This window comes from Lonchura striata, chromosome 5 (assembly GCF_050655825.1).
Source record: "Lonchura striata isolate lonStrDom1 chromosome 5, ASM5065582v1, whole genome shotgun sequence".
In the NCBI taxonomy this organism is placed as follows: Eukaryota; Metazoa; Chordata; class Aves; order Passeriformes; family Estrildidae; genus Lonchura; species Lonchura striata.
This window is the reverse complement of record NC_140707.1, coordinates 48792087-48811780: the sequence shown is the minus strand read 5'-3', so window position 1 is coordinate 48811780 and position 19694 is coordinate 48792087. Positions and strand designations below refer to the sequence as shown.

Here is a 19694-nt window from a genome sequence, read left to right as displayed (position 1 = left end):
CAATACATTTTGGTGCCTCTGGATGGTCCTTAGGGAAAAAAACATTTGGGAAATGTTCCTGCCTTTGCCAATGCATGCTTGATCATATGTGGTGTGATTTCTCACAGCAGCTCACCCCAACAGGATTTTAAAAACCTGAGCTAAACTAAGCTGAAATGGGTTCTTTCCAAACTCTGCTTGGGTAGGTGCCACCTGTGAGGGCAGGGGGGCAACAGCCCAGTAAGCTATTTCCTACTCCACCCTCTCAAGCACACCCCACCCTTGCCCCATGAGCTAAGACCCTGCAGATGCTGCCCTCCTGCCCCTCCTGCACAGAGGCTCACCCCATTCCCCCAAAGCCAGGCTGAGCCCCTGCCCTGCAGCAGTGCCTGCCTACATGGGAGGGCTCATGCAGTGGTCAGGCTCTGGGCTTGACCACAGGTGTCCTTCACCACATTCAGCAGGTCACAAGTAAGGTTCTGTCTGCACAGCTCCTTGGCAATGTAGAGAGACCAGAGCTGATGTGAAAGTTTTCCCGCCTGGAGCTCTCTGGAAAAGCCCAAATGGCAGACCAGTGCTACAGCAGCAAGAATTCCTGGGACACAAGGACACTTTGACTGGGATGGCTTCTGTCTCCCAGGTCTGCAGGGCCAAAGAACTGCCAGCTGGTGAGGATGCAGGAGGTAGCTGCAATGGCCACGGTGGGATGCCGGGCTTTGGGAGGCAGAGGATGCAGCCAAGAAAAGGATTTGTGTCTGTGAATGCAGGCAGAAGAATTAATTAGTGTGACAGTCAAACAGTTGTTTCAAAGAGGGGTTGATATGGATTTTCTTTAATGCTCTGGGGAAAACCACTCCCTCCCACCTCACTTTCCTTGCTGGCTTTCCCACAAATGTGTTCCAGAGCCTCCGTGAATCTTCCTGACTTAAAACCAAGCCTGTGACCCTAAGCCTGTTACCAGAGGTCAGTGTTTTCCCAAGCAAGTTATATTTTGCCTGCTTAGAAATTTGATCTGGGAAGAACTCAAGGACTAGTTTCCACCATTTGTACAGGATTCCTGAACATCTAGCGATGGCCAACAGCATGTGCCCTCAGGGCTACACCACAGGCAGCCTCTCCAGACATCAGCACAGCATGCACACAGGATGGGGAGCTCACAGAAGAACTGAATTTACTGCCGTGCATGAACTATCTGTCCAAGAAAGGCAGGACCTGATCCTGGGGAGATATTTCTGTCTAAAACACCATAACCATAAGTTAGTACATAACTTCCATGAAATCCAAAAAAATCAAAGTCCTAAAAGGTGTATGCTAAATGAAAAGTTACCCCAGGAATGGATGTAGCCTTGGAGAGAGATAAATTTAAACTCCTTAGAGGCTAAACAATCTCAATTGCAATCTCCATCTGCTCCCTCTTCCTTCCCAATACAGCTTTAATAATGAACCACTGATCCCAGCCCATTCTGTAAGATGCAGTGTTATTTCCAATTTTCTACGTGCAGCTCGGGTACCTCAGGACCGGCAGGAACAGCAATCTCCGACCACCGGCTGGGCAGCAGAGCTGAAGCCGCACCACAGGATGGCACTGCTCATTTCCTAGCTCCCACATGTGGTGGTGGCCCTGAACTTACCGCCAGTCATCACCTGGGAGAGATCATGCTCAGAGTAAACAGCTGACTGCATGAAAATAAGAGAGAATGAGAGCTGTGTAAGAAAATGAGGATTTTATTATAATCTGTGTCCTCGGACTGCCTGCAGTACTAAGAGCATGCAGAACACAGGATGTATTTAACCTCTCTCAGCCTGCCTTTAGCCCCTCTGTGTGTAAATCAGAATTCACCTAGCACTCCTCTAAATGCAGTCTAGCTCTTTGCCGTCCCTTGGAGATTTACTCCCAGCTTACTCTCCTGCAAAGAATAACTGTGATACCCCAGGTGCTGCAGCCCCACTTCCATCAACAGCCATTTGTTTACTAGAAGGATGGGCTGGACCAGGACATGGCACCAGAAGCACATCCAGCCCTTGGACAATGCTGCGTGCTCCCTGCTGACACAGCCAATGATCCAGCTCTGAGCACAGCTCACAACTATGCCAGAAAAAACTCAGGTTAAAACCTCGGGAACTTTCCGAGCAGAGACCCAGAACACCCGGATGGGTGTTTTGCACTGAGGTGTCTAAAAGCTAAGCTCCTCTTAAGAGTTATGTTAAGAGCAGCTGCTGCCGACAGCCCTTGCCAGCCTCAGGGAAATTGTGGATGGCAGACTGGGGTTACCACACCCGGAGCCATGCAGTCTGCCAGGCTTTGTGACTCCAGAGGACTTTCACCAGAAGAAGCGAGAGCAAAGAGCCTGCCTTCCTCCAAGGAGGGCGTGCACAGGAGGAGCTGACCTCGACAGTCCCTTGGCTGGCAGTCCCTGGGCTTTTTCAGGAAGAACACAGCCCAAAGTTCATCTTCTGCTGTTGTGGGTTTTTCCTCTCAGGGCTTTGCCGTTAGTATTGTCTAGTATTTCCTGCTTCCTCTCCTGGCAGCTCCTCTGCTAGCTCAGACACACAGCTACAGCACTCAGTTCATCAGCCCCTGCGTTTGCCACATCCGTCCCCAGGGAAATCCCTGGGCCCAAGTGCAGTTCAGCTTCTAATTGAGGTTTGCTGTGCGCCTGTCTGCTGCATTGGGCTCCCACTGTGCACACAGGAGCGGTGTGCTGGCTTTTTGTGCTTATCCAGGATTATTCACACCCACCAACTTTAGGCACAGAGGTTGCACGGGAGCATTATATGTGCTGAAACAGACATCTCTCACTGCTCACAGGCAGCCAGGCTCTGACAGCCCCAGAGTAACTCAGTTAAAGCCGCTAGTTTGCTCAAAATACCATCTAAGAATACCACAGAGAAATTTATATCCAGATCCAGTTTTGACTTTCTCTGTAATCCAAACAGAAATAAAAGTAGCTCCCTGCTTTGCACAGCCGTGCCCACTCTGCCAGGCTTACCTATCTCTCTCAAATGGTCAACAGCTCAGTTTTTCTGCATGGTCACACTGTTCCGCCCTCTCCAACTCTACAATATCCCGACTTGCTGGGAAGAACTAGAGACTGCAACATTACCAAATGTCACAGCTGTCTGCAGGGGGAAAGTCCCTTTTTAATTATTAGCATGCTCCCAGTTCATATTTTCCCCATTAGGTGCTTCCACTCTGTCTGTAACCACATAGGGGGTTGTACTGATGGGGAGCAATGTTATTGCTGGAGGGAAAGTAGTAAAACAAGCTCAAGAGACCTGCCTTCTACCTCCTCAAGATTCTTTTTTCCTACAAGAAACAAGTGTGGCAGCAAGCTTTGCTGCATCAGGCAGTGAGCAACAGCTTAAAGCTTTTTGAACAGCATGCTTTAACAAAGCTTCCACATGAAAAACGGGAATGACACCAGGGAAAACTTGTCTTCCAAGTGGTAGCAAATTTCAAATTACTTGACTTATGTTTACCCTTAAGGCATAACAACAAAAGCAGTTTAAATTGATACAGTACATCTCATCCCTAAGGATCCCCAGAAATGCAACCAATTGATAAACATCCCACAGTTCATGCAGAGAAATACAGACCTTCCCAGAGATGCAATGCATCAGTTTAAGCCTTGCTAAAAATAAGCTGAAGTCAAAAAATAAAAGCAGACTAGAAGACTAGACTAAAAGCCAACCAGAACTCTAGATCCATTAGACTCTGGTCAGGACACTCCAGCTAATTATATTTTTATGTCCGTGGCACATGGGTAGGACTTTAAATGTCCTAATTTGGACCTTGGCTTTATGTGCCAAAAATTACCCTGCAGACTATTTACTTGGATATCATACCAGCTTAAATAAGGTGCAGAAATGCTTCCTACTGCATCCACCATTCTGCTCTTTGGAGTCTATGAGCAACCCAAAATAGCCTCTGATGAAAAGATTTGAGAAGGTAGGAATACAGGCCACATGGCACATGTGACTACCTTTTGCCTTCATCCTGGCTGACAAAAATTGACTTTGCATAACTTTCCTTTCTCTCTTTTGGCTGTTTTTTTTTTAAGCTTTCAAATTAGTTACTTATTATTAGAAAGCAGGAGGGAAATACGTTTTCCTTGTTTACCATTGGATTAATTGTTCGGAGCTGCCTGGTTCTTATCTCTGTAGCAGCTGTAAATGGGCAACTGAGATATGTGGATTTTAACTGCAAAATATTATCAAAATTACAATGTCAAATGTCCCCTGGCTTCCCTTGGACCAGCAAAGTCCATAGACTTTTGAAGCAACAAACCAGAGTCCTATTCCAAGGGGTATCTGCACGTGCACATGCAAGTACAGACAGCAGGTCTACTTCACTGATTTGTTTTGCTTTTGGCTTTAACATCCTGGGCCAAGATCTTGCTGGATGTTGTTAACTGATAATTTTCCTGATACATTTCATGGGAGCCACATACAGTCTTTGCGATTAAATGAGAGGAATCAGTTAACAGGTATCTGCAGCAGCAGTCACAAAAGGATGAAGTTGTGGGACCAACTCTGGTAAATCAACAGCATTAGATGGTTGTCATGATTAGTGTGGCAATCAGGAAATTACAATTTAATGTGTTTGCTGGAGGAAGCAGCAAGAATTCTTCACGTAGTTTTAAAACAGATTAAAACCCTACAGCCCCTTCTCAGTATTCAGACACTTGAGGCTGCTTCTCAGAGCCCTGCCAGATGCTTTCTGCAAGGTAGAATAAAAACAAACATCACATCTCTACAGCACCACAGCTTTGCCAATTGAGTGCTCAGGGCGCCTAAAGTGGAGGTGGCTTTTGTAAAACGTAGCTCTTAGGTATGAGGTGCAAAACCACCTCCCGTGGTTACAGTTTTCACATTGTTAAAGTAACTTTTAGGTAGTCCTTTGGCATTGAAGTACCTGCTGGACCAGGCAGCAGAGACTGCTAACATAATCCCAAATTAGAAATGCAGAGAATATTAATCTCCTCTCAAAATGACAAGCACAGAAAACACTTCTCTGAAATTAATGCAGACATAGCAGAGGTATTAAACCAGAATACACAAGCAGACAAAGAAGGTTCAGGTTGGCACAGATGACTGCAGTGCTTATGAAGTTTTGCTCCTTTTTCATCAGGGTTCATGAAGTTTTGCTACCATTTCAGCAGGGCCAGCCCCTGTCCCTGCATAGGTACAGCTGCTCCATCTCCTGGGGGCCTGTCTGAGCTCCCCAGAAAGGCAACACTTGGGTGAGAGGCAACACAGGAAACTAGGTTTGTGATAGGCTCCACCCTATATCCAAAAAGCTGAGCTTGTTTCTTTCTATTCTTTTTCTCTTGTGGACCATAGAGAAAATTGCATAGAAGAACTGCTTGAACGTGATAATTTAAATAAATAAATAAATAAATGAAAATAAAAAGGAGAGTACTTCAACAGCACAAAGCAGGACCGATGACCTTCACCACTCCAACACCTTTGCTTTATGCTATCCTCTATTATGTCATCCCTTCAGGCAAGTATTGTACGACTGTGCTGACTGCGAGGAGTTACAGGGAAGACAACAGCCTTATTTGCTTAATTGATAATGAGGGCTCCACTGGCCTCTGCATCTGCAGCTAGCTGCTGCTTTGCATATGGGTTTAGGGCAAAATCCCTTCTCCAGCCTGCTTTTCGTTGCCTAATACCCAGGTTACTGGCCCATGTGTTGGCCCCCCCATGACATCTAGGGCCAGGCTGCAGAGCATCAGCATCTCCCTGAGGCAGGAAGTGGGCTGGCCTCAGCGTGACTTTCCATCCAGAAAACATTTTCCATCAGCTTTCTGCCACCTACAACTGGCTGCAGTACTGCCAAGTTAAAACACACACAAAATAAAAGCATCTCGTGTGCCTCTGAAAAGAGGCTGCTTGCAAATGCTTGCTAAAAATAGCCCTGTGGTGGCCTGTGAGGGCAGCTGGAGGTCTCTTATAGAAGGAGGCAAAGAATTCCCTTTGCTGATGTTAGTTTACAGCCATCACAGCTAGGACAGGAGTTTTCAAGTTTAATGTCTGTGTAGTTCTAGCAAAATCCCAATTGCACAGAGCAAGGTCCTTGCTGAGCTCAATTCCCCTGCTAGTCAGAACAGTCAGCTTGCTTTTCAACTCCCTTCTTCCTTTTCTGAAGAGGTGCGGATAGGACGAGATTCATTTGTTAATTAAATTTCCCCTGCCAATTTACATTAGAAAGGGGGAACTGTTTCAAAAAGCTCGCGAAACTTTCATAACCTTTAACTTTAAAAAGAAAGAGTTTTACAGCTTTTTTCTAAACCTGCCCAAAAGCACCACTGGATTGTCCCAGGCCAAGTGATGAATACTGAAAAGAAGTCCAGGAGTGGCACAGCTGGGCTGAAAATTAGAAACACTTGCTCACAGAAAGACAGGCATTCTTCCTCTCCTCTGGCTCTTTCGTTTTCTTTGGATTTTCCCCTAAGTTCTAAGTTCAAAGGGATGCCATCCCATGGGAAAATGACAAAAGGAAAAAAAGTACAGACTCTGTTACTCAGTGAGGCCAGCAATAGTTGCAAGAGAAGAAAAATTCTTCATGGGAATCCCCTACATCTGAGAAGCAGAAGCAAAAATTCACCAGGAAAAAAATCACTGCCATCAGCTCTGCAGACAGACAATGCCTTTTATCCATGTGGGATCCTGCATTTATCCAGTTTTTATTACCCACGGATGGCATAACAGCAGTAAAAAAAAAAAAAAAAAAAAAAAAAAAAAAGGCAAAAAGCAGAGCAGAGTCACTAGGAATAGCCAGAGAAAGTAAGAAGAGTGGCTGAAAATGTAATTTCTTCTTTAAAAGGTTTGTTTTGTTATGGAGTGAAAACTTCCACAGCAGAGATGCAAAATCCTCTAAATGCTGAGGCAACACCTGCACACTTGCAGGCATGGCAGCGTAACACCCATCATGTGCAATACTGCCTGAATCCCTCCAAGAAGCGACACTCCTCACCAAGCAGGGCAGATGCAGTGCACTGATGCAGTAGCAGCCTCAGCATTGCTCTGGTGGTGCTTGATTCGCTGACATTTTACCATGACTTTGCTGCCCTGGGTTTGCTAAAAAGCTTGCTCCTCATCGTTAGGTAAGTGCTGGTTAATGAACTCCGAAGGTGGTCCCTCTCATCAGATTTCAAAACGATCCTCACAAGGCTCAGGGATGTCATTGTGCAGACTGTGCAAGAACGAGGTGCCGTGCTGCACCGCACCTTGTGGGTGATGGAGCTTCTAGGAGTGTCAATGCTTACGGCGAGACTCCCGGCAGGACCACACCGCAGCCCTGCAGTGCTTGAGGGCAGCCTATAAAAACAGATAGGGACAGCCTTTGTAGCCGGGCCTGCTGCCACAGGACAAAGGGCAAGGGATTAAAACAGAAGGAAGGTCAATTTAGGTTAGATATAAGGAAGAAGATTTTCTACAATGAGGGTGGTGAACCCTCTGGGCAGCCTCTTACTGCTAGAGATTGCCCAGAAAGGTGGTGGATGCCCATCCCTGGAAAAATTAAAGGTCAGGTTGGATGGGGTTCTTATGCAGTTGGAAGATGTTCCTGCTCATGGCAGAGGTGTTGGTCTGGATGGGCCTTTATTTTCTCCTAAACTGTTTTTCGAAGGAATGGCATGCCATGGGAAAATGACAAAATGGAAAAGAAAGCAGAAACCCTCAGTCAGAAATAGTTGCCAGACAAGGGAAAAACCCTTGTTTTCTGAACCCTTCCAACCCAAATTACTCTGATTCCGTGATCCCGCAGTCCCTCTTAGGAAAGTTGCGGAATGTCGGGGGGGACGCGGGGTGCACTGAGGCGCCCCTCGGCCTCCAAGGGGCCCCGCAGCGCGCCCGGACCCCGAGGAGCGGCGGGACCGGCCGGGGAGGAGGCGTCGGAGCGCCGGGACCGGGCAGGGTAGGGCAGGGAAATCCCCGCGGGGCGCGGCAGGGAAGTACCGCCGGGGACGCCGGAGCGGCGAGAACTTCCCCCCTGGAAAAACGCCAAGTTCCCTCTCGGCCCGGCCTCTTCCCTCCCCTCCGACGCCCCTTCTGGGCGGCCCGAGCCGCTCCGCCCGCCCTGCCAGCGCCGGCGGCGCCGAGCAGGACCGGACCCGTCGGTCGGGCTTTGAGTGGCTGGAAATTCCCGTCCTCCGCGGCTCCTCCCCCGCAGAAATCCCCCGGGCCGCGCGGTATATGCGAGCCGCCGCCGCCGCCGCCGCTCACTCGCAGCGCCCGCGCTCCGCCGCCATGATCGCCGCTCGCCGCGCCGCCGAGCCGCCCGCCATGGACGGCTACGAGCAGCCCAAGAAGGAGCGCCAGGGCGCCTTCCCGCTCGACGACCGCCACGACAGCGGCCTGGACTCCATGAAGGAGGAGGAGTACCGGCAGCTGGTGAAGGAGCTGGAGGACATACGGCTGCAGCCCCGCGAGCCGCCCGCCTGGGCGCAGCAGCTGACGGAGGACGGGGACACGTAAGTGCGGCCGAAGCCGGGGCAGGGGCGGCTCGGACGCGGCGGGGAGCCCGCCCGGCCGGCGCGGGACAGGATGTGCTGGCCGGCGGGGCGGCGCCGCGCCGGCAGCGAAGGGAGGGGGTGCGGAAAGTCCCTGGAGCGGCGCCAGCGAGAGGCGGCTCCGCGGCCGCGGAAAGCCCCGGCCGCGCCGAAAGCCCCGGCTTGCGACACCCGCGCCGGAGCCGGGCCGGGCCGCCGGGCGCGGGGCTTAGCCTGCCGTCGGGGGGATAACGCGTGTCGCTTAATGAGTGCTTTTTTCCCCCTGCAGTTTTCTCCACTTGGCCATTATTCACGAGGAAAAAGCCCTGAGCCTGGAGGTGATCCAGCAAGCAGCCGGTGACCGGGCTTTCCTGAACTTCCAGAACAACCTCAGCCAGGTACTTTCACCTCCATAACCCCAAATCTGGATCAGCCCCTGCCACACCCACACACTCCTTCTGGGGAATTCCCCCAAAAAAGTCCCTTTAATTTTTATTTTTTTTTTTTTTAATTGATGGAATCAATTGAATCAAAGCCTACGTTCAGGAAAGTCCCCAGCTGGCTCCAGCCAGTATTGGTACAATGCTTCCTCTCCCCTGGGAGAGTGGCATTTAACGCCCACATTTTTCAAATATGATGCCATGGGTTGCATCCCTCTTTATGGAGATGTTAATGATACCCTTCATACCAGCTGGCGGTTGGTTTATCCAGAGAGCCCAAAGTTCATCACTTCCAGATGAATGGGCAACTATACAACAACTTGGGAAGCATAAAGAACTGAGTTCTGGGTGTGCTTTCATGCTTTTATTTGTTGGCACAAATCACAAAGTGAACAAGAGGTCTGCTTGTCCAGACGTTGGTGCCAAGTTTGTGGTGTAACTTACAATCTGCTTTTGCTCTTATGCTTGCAGACTCCTCTTCACCTGGCAGTGATAACTGATCAGTCTGAAATTGCTGAGCATCTTCTGAAGGCCGGATGCGACCTGGAAATCAGGGACTTCCGAGGAAACACCCCCCTGCACATCGCCTGCCAGCAGGGCTCCCTCAGGAGCGTCAGCGTGCTCACGCAGTACTGCCAGGCACACCACCTCCTCGCTGTCCTGCAGGCAGCCAACTACAATGGTACGGCCACACTCCTGAACACTTTGTCTTGGTGTGCTGCACTGCGGGTAGGGTCGGTCTCCTGTGATCTCAAAGATCTCTGGAGAGGTGGAGAAGGATTATTATGTCCCATTTGAGAGTTGAGGAGCCCAAAGCAGTGTCTGACTTTTTTGAAGTGAACTTTCTTATAGGCCTTCTCACTGTTGATTATAGTCTCTCATGGCTTTCAACTTTGCATCTTTAGTGACTGCCTTTGCTGTGCGCCTTCTTTTTTGTTAGTAACAAGTTGCACTCAAACACTGTAATAAAGCCTCCAAAGAAATCTTTTCAAAATCCAACCCTCTTATTTATACTGGAAGCTAGAAAGCTCTTCTGGAAAACACTGTTTTGACATTGCAAATGTAGATTTCATCCTGGCCTATCATCTTGACTTTTAAGTAATGATGAGGCATTGAGTTAGACTTACTCAAGTTTTCCCTTTGTTTGTGTCTTCCAGGACATACGTGTCTTCATTTAGCATCTATCCAAGGATACCTGGCTATTGTCGAGTATCTGCTGTCCTTGGGAGCAGATGTAAATGCACAGGTATGTAATGTGTACCATGAATTTAACTCAGTGGGGCTCTTAATCAGTAGATTGGAATCAGCAGTAGTCTTACAAAACAGCAGATCTGACAATGGCTCTGCTCTCCTAACATGCTGAACCTTACACTGTTTTCACACAGGAGCCATGCAATGGCAGAACAGCACTACACTTGGCGGTCGATCTGCAGAATTCAGAACTCGTGTCGCTTTTGGTGAAACATGGGGCAGACGTGAACAAAGTGACCTATCAGGGCTATTCCCCCTATCAACTCACATGGGGCAGAGACAACTCAAGCATACAGGAACAGCTGAAGCAGCTGACCACAGCTGACCTGCAGATGTTGCCAGAAAGTGAGGATGAGGAGAGCAGTGAATCGGAGCCTGAATTCACAGAGGATGAAGTAAGTAGCTGTTTTCATTTTTACAAGAGAAAGGGGAAAATTCTGTTCTGTGCAGGGTATTTTTTGGTGCCACTCTGATAGCTTGCCCCAGTGACCTCTTGCTGTGTAACAGATAGCTATACCAAAGATTACGCAATCAGCAAAATGGCAGATGAGGCAAGCATGTAAATGGAGTAAGAATAAAATGTAAAAAATAGCACGAGGGAATGGAGGTTAATTTCATGCAACGGTTCTCTGAACACAGTTCTGTTGCTGACACAGAACCTCATGAGAGAAAATTCAAGTTAGTGGGTGGTTTTCTCCTCCCTATAATTTGTTTTTCTGACATTCTGAGTGCTGCATTAAATGGCGTATGTAACCATTTTGGTGTAGAAATTTTATACACTGCTGAAGAATTTGTATGTAGAATTTGGCTGTTATCCCAGAATGGATATGATACTTCAAGTAAGATTTTTGCATTAACAACAGCATTTTGGGTTTTTTTTTTCTTGCAGCTTATATATGATGACTGCCTTATTGGAGGACGACAGCTGACATTTTAAAGCAGAGCTTTCTGTGAATGAAGTGGCTGTATACATATGTGTAGAAAAAGGACTGACTTTCTTCACCTAAAAAGAAAGTCACAATGTGGAGGGAAAAAAGAGGAGGGAATTACTACACTGCCAGCAAGGAGAAGGAGCACGTAATTGTAACAGGACAGTTCCAGGATCTCCCTTGTGTTTAAATACAGGAGTGGGATGTGTAACATCAGTACAGATCTGTGATTATTCACACCACCTGATAAAGAGCCACATAGCCAATCTTCTCAGCCCTGCAAAGGTAACAGACTACACATCCAACCTGCTCGTTACAGGGAACTTTCTTGTGGCATCAGGTACTACGGGGAACAAGTGACCTTTTGTGGCAAGGTGGACTCGTGCCAGCACCCCTTTTCAGAGACTACGTTCATTCGTGCTGGGCTGGTGGCAGTCCCTGTCCTTTCTGACTGACCTCAGCTGCTCTCAGTGAGGCTTCCCAAGTGGAGGAGTCAGACCAAGGGACTGGTGCAGTCTTGGCTCTTAGGCAAAAGTAGCAATAACGTTAACTGTGGGCATTGGAAAAGTGTGTTTCACACTGTGTGTGTCATAATTGCTACACTTTTTAGCAACTGTATATTGTGTAAATACTGTACATTTTTTGTTTATAATTATTTTGGTACATGTGAGATGTGTATTTATTAAAAAAAGATTACCATACCTAGTCTGCAGAATGGTTCATTGCCCACCTCCCTGAGATTGTGGGAATCTACCCAGTTTGCTTTTTAAGAAACATTTTAACACCTATTAGCCTGTTTGGAATCACATTCTCAGGGGTTTTAGGTGGTTCACCTCAGCAGTGGTAAGACATCTAAGCAGCTTGCAGCTCTCAGCCCTTGTGCTGCAGCTAATTTTGGAAGCAGACGTAGGTGTTGTTTCCTGCACCCCTCTGCAGCAGGCAGATTGTGGGGCTGGGATTCCCCCTCTCTTCCAGCACCAGGCTGCCAGCCCACTAGAGAGGGGGTTTTAGGCTGGTTTTGGCAGCACCCGCCCACCTGCCCTCACGGCACCTTTTGTTCCAGCTCAAATACTTTGCAGCTCTTGCCATGGGAAGCTGGAGGTTTGCAGCACAGCCCTGTGTCTGTTCACCTCTTGTTTATCACTGGCCCAGCTTTAGTTTGAACTCTGACCACTTTGGAATTTCCAAAGGGGATTTCCGTGGGAAGAGGGAACTTGCAGCTGTCTTGCACCCCTGAAATTCAGGTGGCGCATCCCCACTGCAGAAGCTACAGCTCTTGTCCAGTTCATAGTAGTGAAGGATGTGGCTTTAACTGCTTCAGATATTCCTCAAGTTTCTCTCCAGCATTTAGGCAGACAGAATCTTTGCCTAAATCCTTTGCTCCACCTCATTATCTGGTGGCAGTGCATCACAATATTGGACTACTTTCAGCAGCAGACTTTCAGCCTGTTGTGTGTCCCTGTAAAGGACTGGTTGTGTAAAAGGTGACCGTGCCCTGTTTGTGCTGTACCCCCTGGATGGAAACAGGGAGCAGCAAAGCTGCTGACGCAGGACGATGGAGCTCTGCCAAGAGCTGGCCAGGGGAATTCTGTGCTGCTGGCACCTGGCCCAGCTCAGGCTGTTGGAGAATGCTATGGCCCCAGATTGCACAGGGATACCCATACCTTTTTCTGTCCTCTTCCCAAAGGGTTCCTGACACACAACCTGCTCTAAGGAGAGTTTGCTCTTATGAGAAAGAGCACCACAGCTGGCTGTGTGCTTCCTAATTTGCATGAGATCCAAAGGCCACTGTGGAAAGGACTGTAAAAAATTGTCATCCTGAGTCATTTTTATTTCCCTTCCTTCTACAAGCATAACCCAGGTACATACACTGAAACTTCCTTCTGGCAGACATTGCTACATGTGCACTGCAAACCTGCATTTTCCAGGTGTGGGGTTGCATAAGAATCTGCCAAATCTTTTTTTTGTTGGAAACACACCCTGCACTCTGACCAGCCATTAACTCTGAGCTGGGAGTGTTGACTTGGGAGTTTGGTCACTTGCTGCTACAGGTTTTTCACTAGCAAAAAAACCCAAGCGATTCCACACTGGAAATAGAAACAGCAGTGTTCCACTTGCTACATTTCAGTTTCCCCTTGCAAAGTAGGAGTTGGAAATGCTGTCAAGGCCCTGCAGAGGCATTCACCAGCTATAGCTATCAATGGTTTAAAAATCCTTGGGTGCATGGTTGGACTAGGTATGCAAATATTTAAATAGATACCATCTGAAGGCAAATACTTCTCATTTGAAGGCAGGAAAAATGCAGTTATCAGTAGTACCAGGCTGGCCGAGTAGTTTTGGAGGCAGTGATACATTCTCGACTGCCCATTGCAAGATTTAGACAAAGAATATCTAGAAATGCACTGCTATAATCTTACAATAATTCTGCAATGACTTAATAAATTAAGCAAATGTCTTACTGTACAAGGAAGTTTTGCAGCTAAACAAATAATTGTTGAAATACCACATGCTGGTTTTGCTAATGTTTACCTCCACCTGTCATGCAAAAGTAACCATGCAACATATGCAGAGGAACCATGGGTAAAGCAAGTAGGACAGAGATTAATGTGAGAACATTTGCTTGTTAGCAAAATATGTTGGGACATGTTGTGTATTTGTGCATTACTAATGCAGGATTACTCACTGGAGATCTTTGGCTGTTCACCTGATGATATGGAAAGATTGTCCATTGCAGGACATCCCCCTGGCACCCCCAATTTTGAATATATGTCCTTTAACTGCTGCATGTCCACTCTGTCTCTGCCCTTTCTACACCTATGCCTTTAGAAAGATCTTCTGAGAGTGGTTTCGGTGATGAGCTGCCTTTATGCTGTCTTCCTGGCTTTCTGGCACATGTGTGGCATGGTCCCATTTGTAGGATATAGAGCAAGAACTCCTTATGCATTTATTCTTCTAGCATTTCTTTTGCCTTATTCAGACAGCATGGCTGCTATTTGCAAAGCACACTAGCTTGTTCTTGCTTCTACTGTCAGTGCCTCCCCACAATGGTCCAGGGTTCAAAATTCTGTCCCAGCACCTTTTCCACATGCCCTGTATGGCTCTGCAAGCTTCAAGAGCATCTGTGCCGCTGCAGATCAAGATCCTGTGAAGTTCAGATTTGGTTTCCTTACTGGCCCGCTCTCCATTAGCCTCCTCTCTCTCCTCAGGCAGTGCCCTGCCTGTATGCTCTGCTTTTATTGCCTTTGGCACTCATATCTGCCTCTGCCTGTTCTTTTTTTCCCTTCCTCCCTTTCCGCATGCCCCCCCCCCACCCTTTTTACCTGCAACACCAGCTCATTCACCCGTCATTACATTACACAGTATGAGGTTACATTTTTGTTTCCAGCCTTTCCCTGCTGCCCATTCTTGTAAATCTCTTTGATAATCTCACAGGGATATTCCCATACTTCCTTATATTCCACACAACGAACAAAACTCCTCATTTCCTCCCACACCCTCCTCTTCCTCCTTGCAAGCCTGTTCACTGTAGGCCTTTCTCACCTCAACCACAACCAAGCTGCCTTCTTCAGTGCCTTTCAGCTTTCTCAGCATCAGCCCTGGACTTCTCAAGAACCTTATGGTGGTGACAAATAAAGTACAGACTGCCAGAGTGGCGACGTTGGACAGCAGAGCCCAAGGCCTGATTTTTCCCCCAGTACTTTAGAGCCCTTTTCTTCCATTCCATGCAGCTTTGGAAAGCATAAAAAGCAAGGGCAAAAGGCAACCTTGCACCTAGAGATAATGCAAAGGAAAGCTTTGTGCTCCCCATGGCTCCAGTGCCAGCCTGACATCTGCAGTCATGAGCAGACCCCTCTCACCATCCCCTCACCTGCTTGTTCTGCCATTCTTGTGTTTTGGTGCAGCACACTCCTTGCACGCAGCTTGGGCTGTGTGAGCTGGCTGACATGTAGATGTGGGTGTCTCTGCTCCCCAGACAGAGGTCTAACTTAAAGGCCTTAGCCTTATTGTCTTCTTCTCCTTCAGCCTTTTGACTTTAGAAAGGGGTCCCTATTGGCTGCTTAGCATTTTGCACACCAAGAAATACAGATTGAAGCAGGGCCAACAGTGTTTACCAACCATGTGTCCTGCATGCAGCTGGTGGACACATCTACCTGCCTTCCTGGCAAGGACTTGATGCACCAGAAGGCAGTGAGGCCATCAGGACTCTTAACCCATCCCAAAAGCAGAAGCCTCACTGCTGCTGGCCTTGCCCCACAACTTCAGATTTGGATGAGCAAGATAGTTGAGTGAGTAAAGGAAAAGGTGAAACCAGAGAAAAAACCCAAGGAAAGACACTGTGATCTCCAAGCTCCAAGGGGAGGACAAGTATCATTTGTGATTTCTTTTATTGGGAAATCTTCAATGATGGTGGACTCTGGAGCAGGCACGTATCATTTTTCTGTGGAAGCTGAGCTGTGAAAATAATTAAGCATCTGGTCATTGCTAGAAGTAATAATTGCAAAACAGAATCCAGTGGTGGCAGGGAAGAATCTCTCTCTGGACAAATGGCTACCCTCATTTCAGGGGCTGGAGGAAGGGCTTTTCCCAGCATTGTTGTGCTCCCAGCACTGGTGCTTTGCTGAAGAGTGGGAGCTAAACAGTATCCCAAGGGATGAGGGAACAGGAAAGTCCTGTCCCCTCATGCCAACCTGGACAGCTGCTGCACAGCCTCTCCCCTTCTCCAGCAGCTGCTTGTCACAGCTCTGACATCTCACACCTCCTTGTCCCTTCTCTGAAGCATTAACAGGAACAAAAGTTTTCCTTTAAATGCTGGCATATTTATCAGGTGGTAATCCAAGAAGTTTAAATCCAGAGAGATCAGAACAGAAACTCCCCCTGATACCCTGGAGGTTTGACTGCCTGCCCTAGCCATGATCCAGTGCTCAGGTTTTCCCAGGTCTGCCTCCTCATCCAATTTTCCAAACAGGACTTTCCAGTCCTGTCAGAAGAGAGCTGGGATTTTCCCTGCTCACTCCTTTCTGCAATTCTGCCCTGTTACAGTGGCCATGAACCAGGCTCCATTGCCTCTCCAGCTGGTGAAGTACAGCCTCTTATCCGTCCTTCACCAGCCCCAGGGGCTTCCTTGCTCTGAAGAAACAAGCCTGCACACCTTTAATTTAAGTTCTTTTCTCATTCATAGTTTTAGCTATTTCAGATTAATATTCCTGTACATCTTTCAAGGTAAGATTTTCATCTCTCCAGCTGAAAGAACAACGTGAGCAAATGTATGGCTCAAGAAAGAGCCTTAAAACACAAATATCTTTAACATGCATGCACACCTTGAAAGGCACACATCTACAATTAAGATTCAGCACTTAGCTTGGTTAATTATTATTCCTGGATTTCAGTAGCTTGAAGGAGAGGGAGTTTCCCAAGGCCCTGTAGAGGACTCTGAGTGCTGCTGCTCTGCTTCAGCCATGCTTTGTTCCCACTGGGAGTGCCCAGGGGTCAAGTGAGAGGCAGCTCCCCGCGAGGAGCACAGAGCAGTGGGAAAAGAAACCGGCTGTGGTGTTTGCTCCTGCAGCGTGGGAGGACCTGTGTGGTGGTTTTCCTCTCTGCATGGGAAAAGGACATGCCATGTCTCAGTCAAAGCTCATGCACACTGAGCTGAGGAGGACTGGGAGTCAGTAAGGATGGCTGCCCAGCCTGTGAATGAAACCACCCTTCTATTTCCATTTTTCCTAAGTGAATGGACTGCCATTTCAGCATGCGTGGAGGCTGATGTTTCTGGATTTCTTCCAAAAACTTAGATCTGTCCCCTGGCAGCACCTTCTCTGAGATGTTTTGCTCTAGCAAACAAGATCTCCCCCAAGCTGCATGGAGGCTCCTTACGCCGGGCTGTGCCAAGCCTAGCTTGGGGAAAACACTCCCTGGATGGGGGATTCAAATCCCCCTCACCCTTGAGTACACTTGATCTCCACCTCCTCTCTAACAGTGTATGAACTAGGCTGCTGGAATAAAAAAAAATTACTAGACCACCCAACATCTTCCATCTGTCCATCCACCCCAGACCTCTTAATGTTCCTGCCTGTGCAGCCCTGTCCCCTGGCAGCAGCAAGCTGAAGCACCTGGTGCTGGACTGCTGGACTATCCCACCGAGGCGGGGGCTAGCTCTCAAACTGCCCTGTCGCCTGCCTTGATAGCCACTCCTGCAGGGCAGCACCCCAGCCTATGGAAACTGAAATAATGAGGTGGAAACAGGGCTAGCCCTATAGCAATGTGGGAGGCTGGCAGGCTTCAGCTGCAGTCAGCCAGGTTCAAACAGGGAATAAAACAGAACAAGGCCATGTTCAGCAACTGAAATGGCAAAAAGGCAACAGTGTCACCAGGATGGAAAAGCTAGGTGGGAGCCCACCATCAACAGCAGATAAGGTCCAGTGCTGAGGTGGTCTCCTCCCTTTCACAGCTCAGCCCAGCTGTAGCACTTTTCATGCACAAATGTGTAAGGTTTGCCCTCAGCATCCTCTCCTCTGACTCTGTCCCAGAGGAAGGGAAGTGAGCAGGTCCAGGGAAGGCCAGGATTCCAGGATGTCAGCCTTCCTGCCCTGGGTGATGACACAAAAAGCCAGTTTCTCTTCTCCATGCAGCTGGACTGCCAAGGCGATCTGATCACTTCCCTCCACAAGACACCCCTGTATCTGAGGGACTCATAAAGTAAGGAACTGATAATTCTGTTTCCTTTTTCAGAGGAGTCCACAAAAAGCAGAAAAGGGAAACTGCTGTCTTTTTTTAAATTGTGGCACCCCAAACTGCCCCCAGCGCTCAAGGTGAGGCTGCCCCAGCTCAGAGCAGAGCAGGACAATCCCCTCCCTTGCCTGGCTGGCCATGCTGTGCCTGATGCACCCCAGGACAGGGTTGGGCCTCCTGGCTGCCAGGGCACTGCTGGCCCATACTGACCTTGCCCTTTCCAGGTCCCTTTCCATGGCACTGCTGGAGAGCAGCTCTCATTCCCAGTCTGTACACACACACAGTTGCCCCGTCCCAGGTGCAGAATCCAGCACTTTCCCTCGCTGAATTTCATACAGTTGGTGATTGCCCAGCCCTCTAATTTGTCAAGGTCTCTCTGAAGGGCCTCCCTGCCTTCAAGGGAGTTCAACAGCCCCTCCCAGTTTTGTATCATCTGCAAACTTGCTCTGTGTCCCTTCCTGTCCTGCATCCAAGTCACTTACGAAGATGTTGAACAGCACAGGGCTGAGGATGGAGCCCTATGGAGCCCCACTAGTGACAGGTCACCAGTCTGAGGTCACCCCATTCACTGTCACCCTTTGTGCCTGACCCATGAGCCAGTTGCTCACCCATCCCATGATGTGTTTATCCAGCTGTGAGCTGCACCTTTTGTCCAGAAGGATCCTGTGAGAGACAGTATCAAAAGCTTTACTGAAATCTGAAAGAATTACATCAACTGGCTTCCCCTGATCAGCTGGGTGGGTTACCTTGTCATAAAAGGAAGTCAGCTGTGACAAGCAGGACTTTCCTCTCACGAAGCCGTGCTGGCTGTGACCAATGACTGCATTGTCTTTCAGGTGTTTTCCAGTGGCTCCCAGAATAATCTCCATAACTTTGCCAGGCACTGAAGTGAGATGGACAGGCCTGTTTTTAACAGGGTCCTCCATCGGACCCTCCAAAATCAGGACAAGATTCATCAGATTCCAGTCAGCTGGGACCTCTCCAGATTCCCAAGGCTGCTCAAAAATCATTGAGAGAGGGTTTGTGATTTTATCAGCCAGCTCTTTGAGGATTCCCAGATGAATCTCATCAGGCCCCATAGATTTGTAGGGATTCAGCCAGAGCAGCAGATCCCACACAATTTCAGGATTGAATAGGAGTTGATAATTTTCACAGCTCAGGGCACTGAGACCCTCTTTAATCTGTCATCTGTTTTGAAGACAGAGGCAAAGAATGCATTAAACAGCCCTGCTGTGTCCATGCCCCTGTGCATGAGGTGACCATCTTCACCCTGGAACGGGCTGATGTTATTTCTGTGCTGCCTTTTTCCATTAACATATTTTTTTAAAAACTCTTTTTATTGTTCCCCACAGTTGTGGGTTCAGCTCCAGCTGTGCTTTGTCTGCATGAATTTTCTCCCTACAGTGGCAATCAATATCTCTGTATTCTTCCCATATCACTGGACCTTGCTTCCACTGGGCATACACCTTCCTTTTTTGCCTTATTTTCAAGGGAAGTTTCTGTTCAGCCAAGCTGGACTTCTGCTTTACCTCCTTAACTTCTGACATTTCCTGCTCCTGTGGCCTTAGGAGGTGATGCTTAAAAAGTGACCAGAATTTATGGAACCTGGCATCTGCAGAAACATTTTCCAGGGGAATTTACTGCTAGTTTGCTGAGCAGCCTGAAGTCTGCTCTGCTCATGTTGAGGTTTTGCTGGCACTTTTCCTCCTGTCAGATGTTTTGCTCTGCTTTGTTTCAGTTAGAAACAATGAAATTTTTTAAAAATATGAAAGACTAAAACCATATTGAGAACTTCCCAAGTGAAATAGATTACTTCTTTACTCAGAAAACAAGAATCTATTTCACTCTTTTTTCTTACTCATTGGAAACTT

At 48.1% G+C, this 19694-nt stretch overlaps 1 protein-coding gene across 1 annotated transcript; it reads left to right on the top strand.

Moving 5' to 3' along the window:
* Positions 1-8043: 8043 nt before the first annotated feature.
* NFKBIA (NFKB inhibitor alpha) lies at positions 8044-11798 on the top strand. Its single transcript, XM_021542902.3, has 6 exons — positions 8044-8459; positions 8767-8875; positions 9389-9599; positions 10075-10163; positions 10303-10563; positions 11058-11798. Exons 1-6 carry the CDS (start codon positions 8182-8184, stop codon positions 11103-11105), a joined length of 996 nt encoding a protein of 331 aa, XP_021398577.1. The 5' UTR covers positions 8044-8181; the 3' UTR covers positions 11106-11798.
* The last annotated feature ends 7896 nt before the right edge of the window (positions 11799-19694 follow it).

Bases quoted from the DNA above. Each gene is read 5' to 3' on its own strand.
- NFKBIA (XM_021542902.3), top strand. From the start codon at position 8,182: ATGCGAGCCGCCGCCGCCGCCGCCGCTCACTCGCAGCGCCCGCGCTCC. The intron at 10,164-10,302 runs GTATGTAATGTG...GTTTTCACACAG, and splicing joins GAGCAGATGTAAATGCACAG to GAGCCATGCAATGGCAGAAC. The intron at 10,564-11,057 runs GTAAGTAGCTGT...TTTTTCTTGCAG, and splicing joins CTGAATTCACAGAGGATGAA to CTTATATATGATGACTGCCT.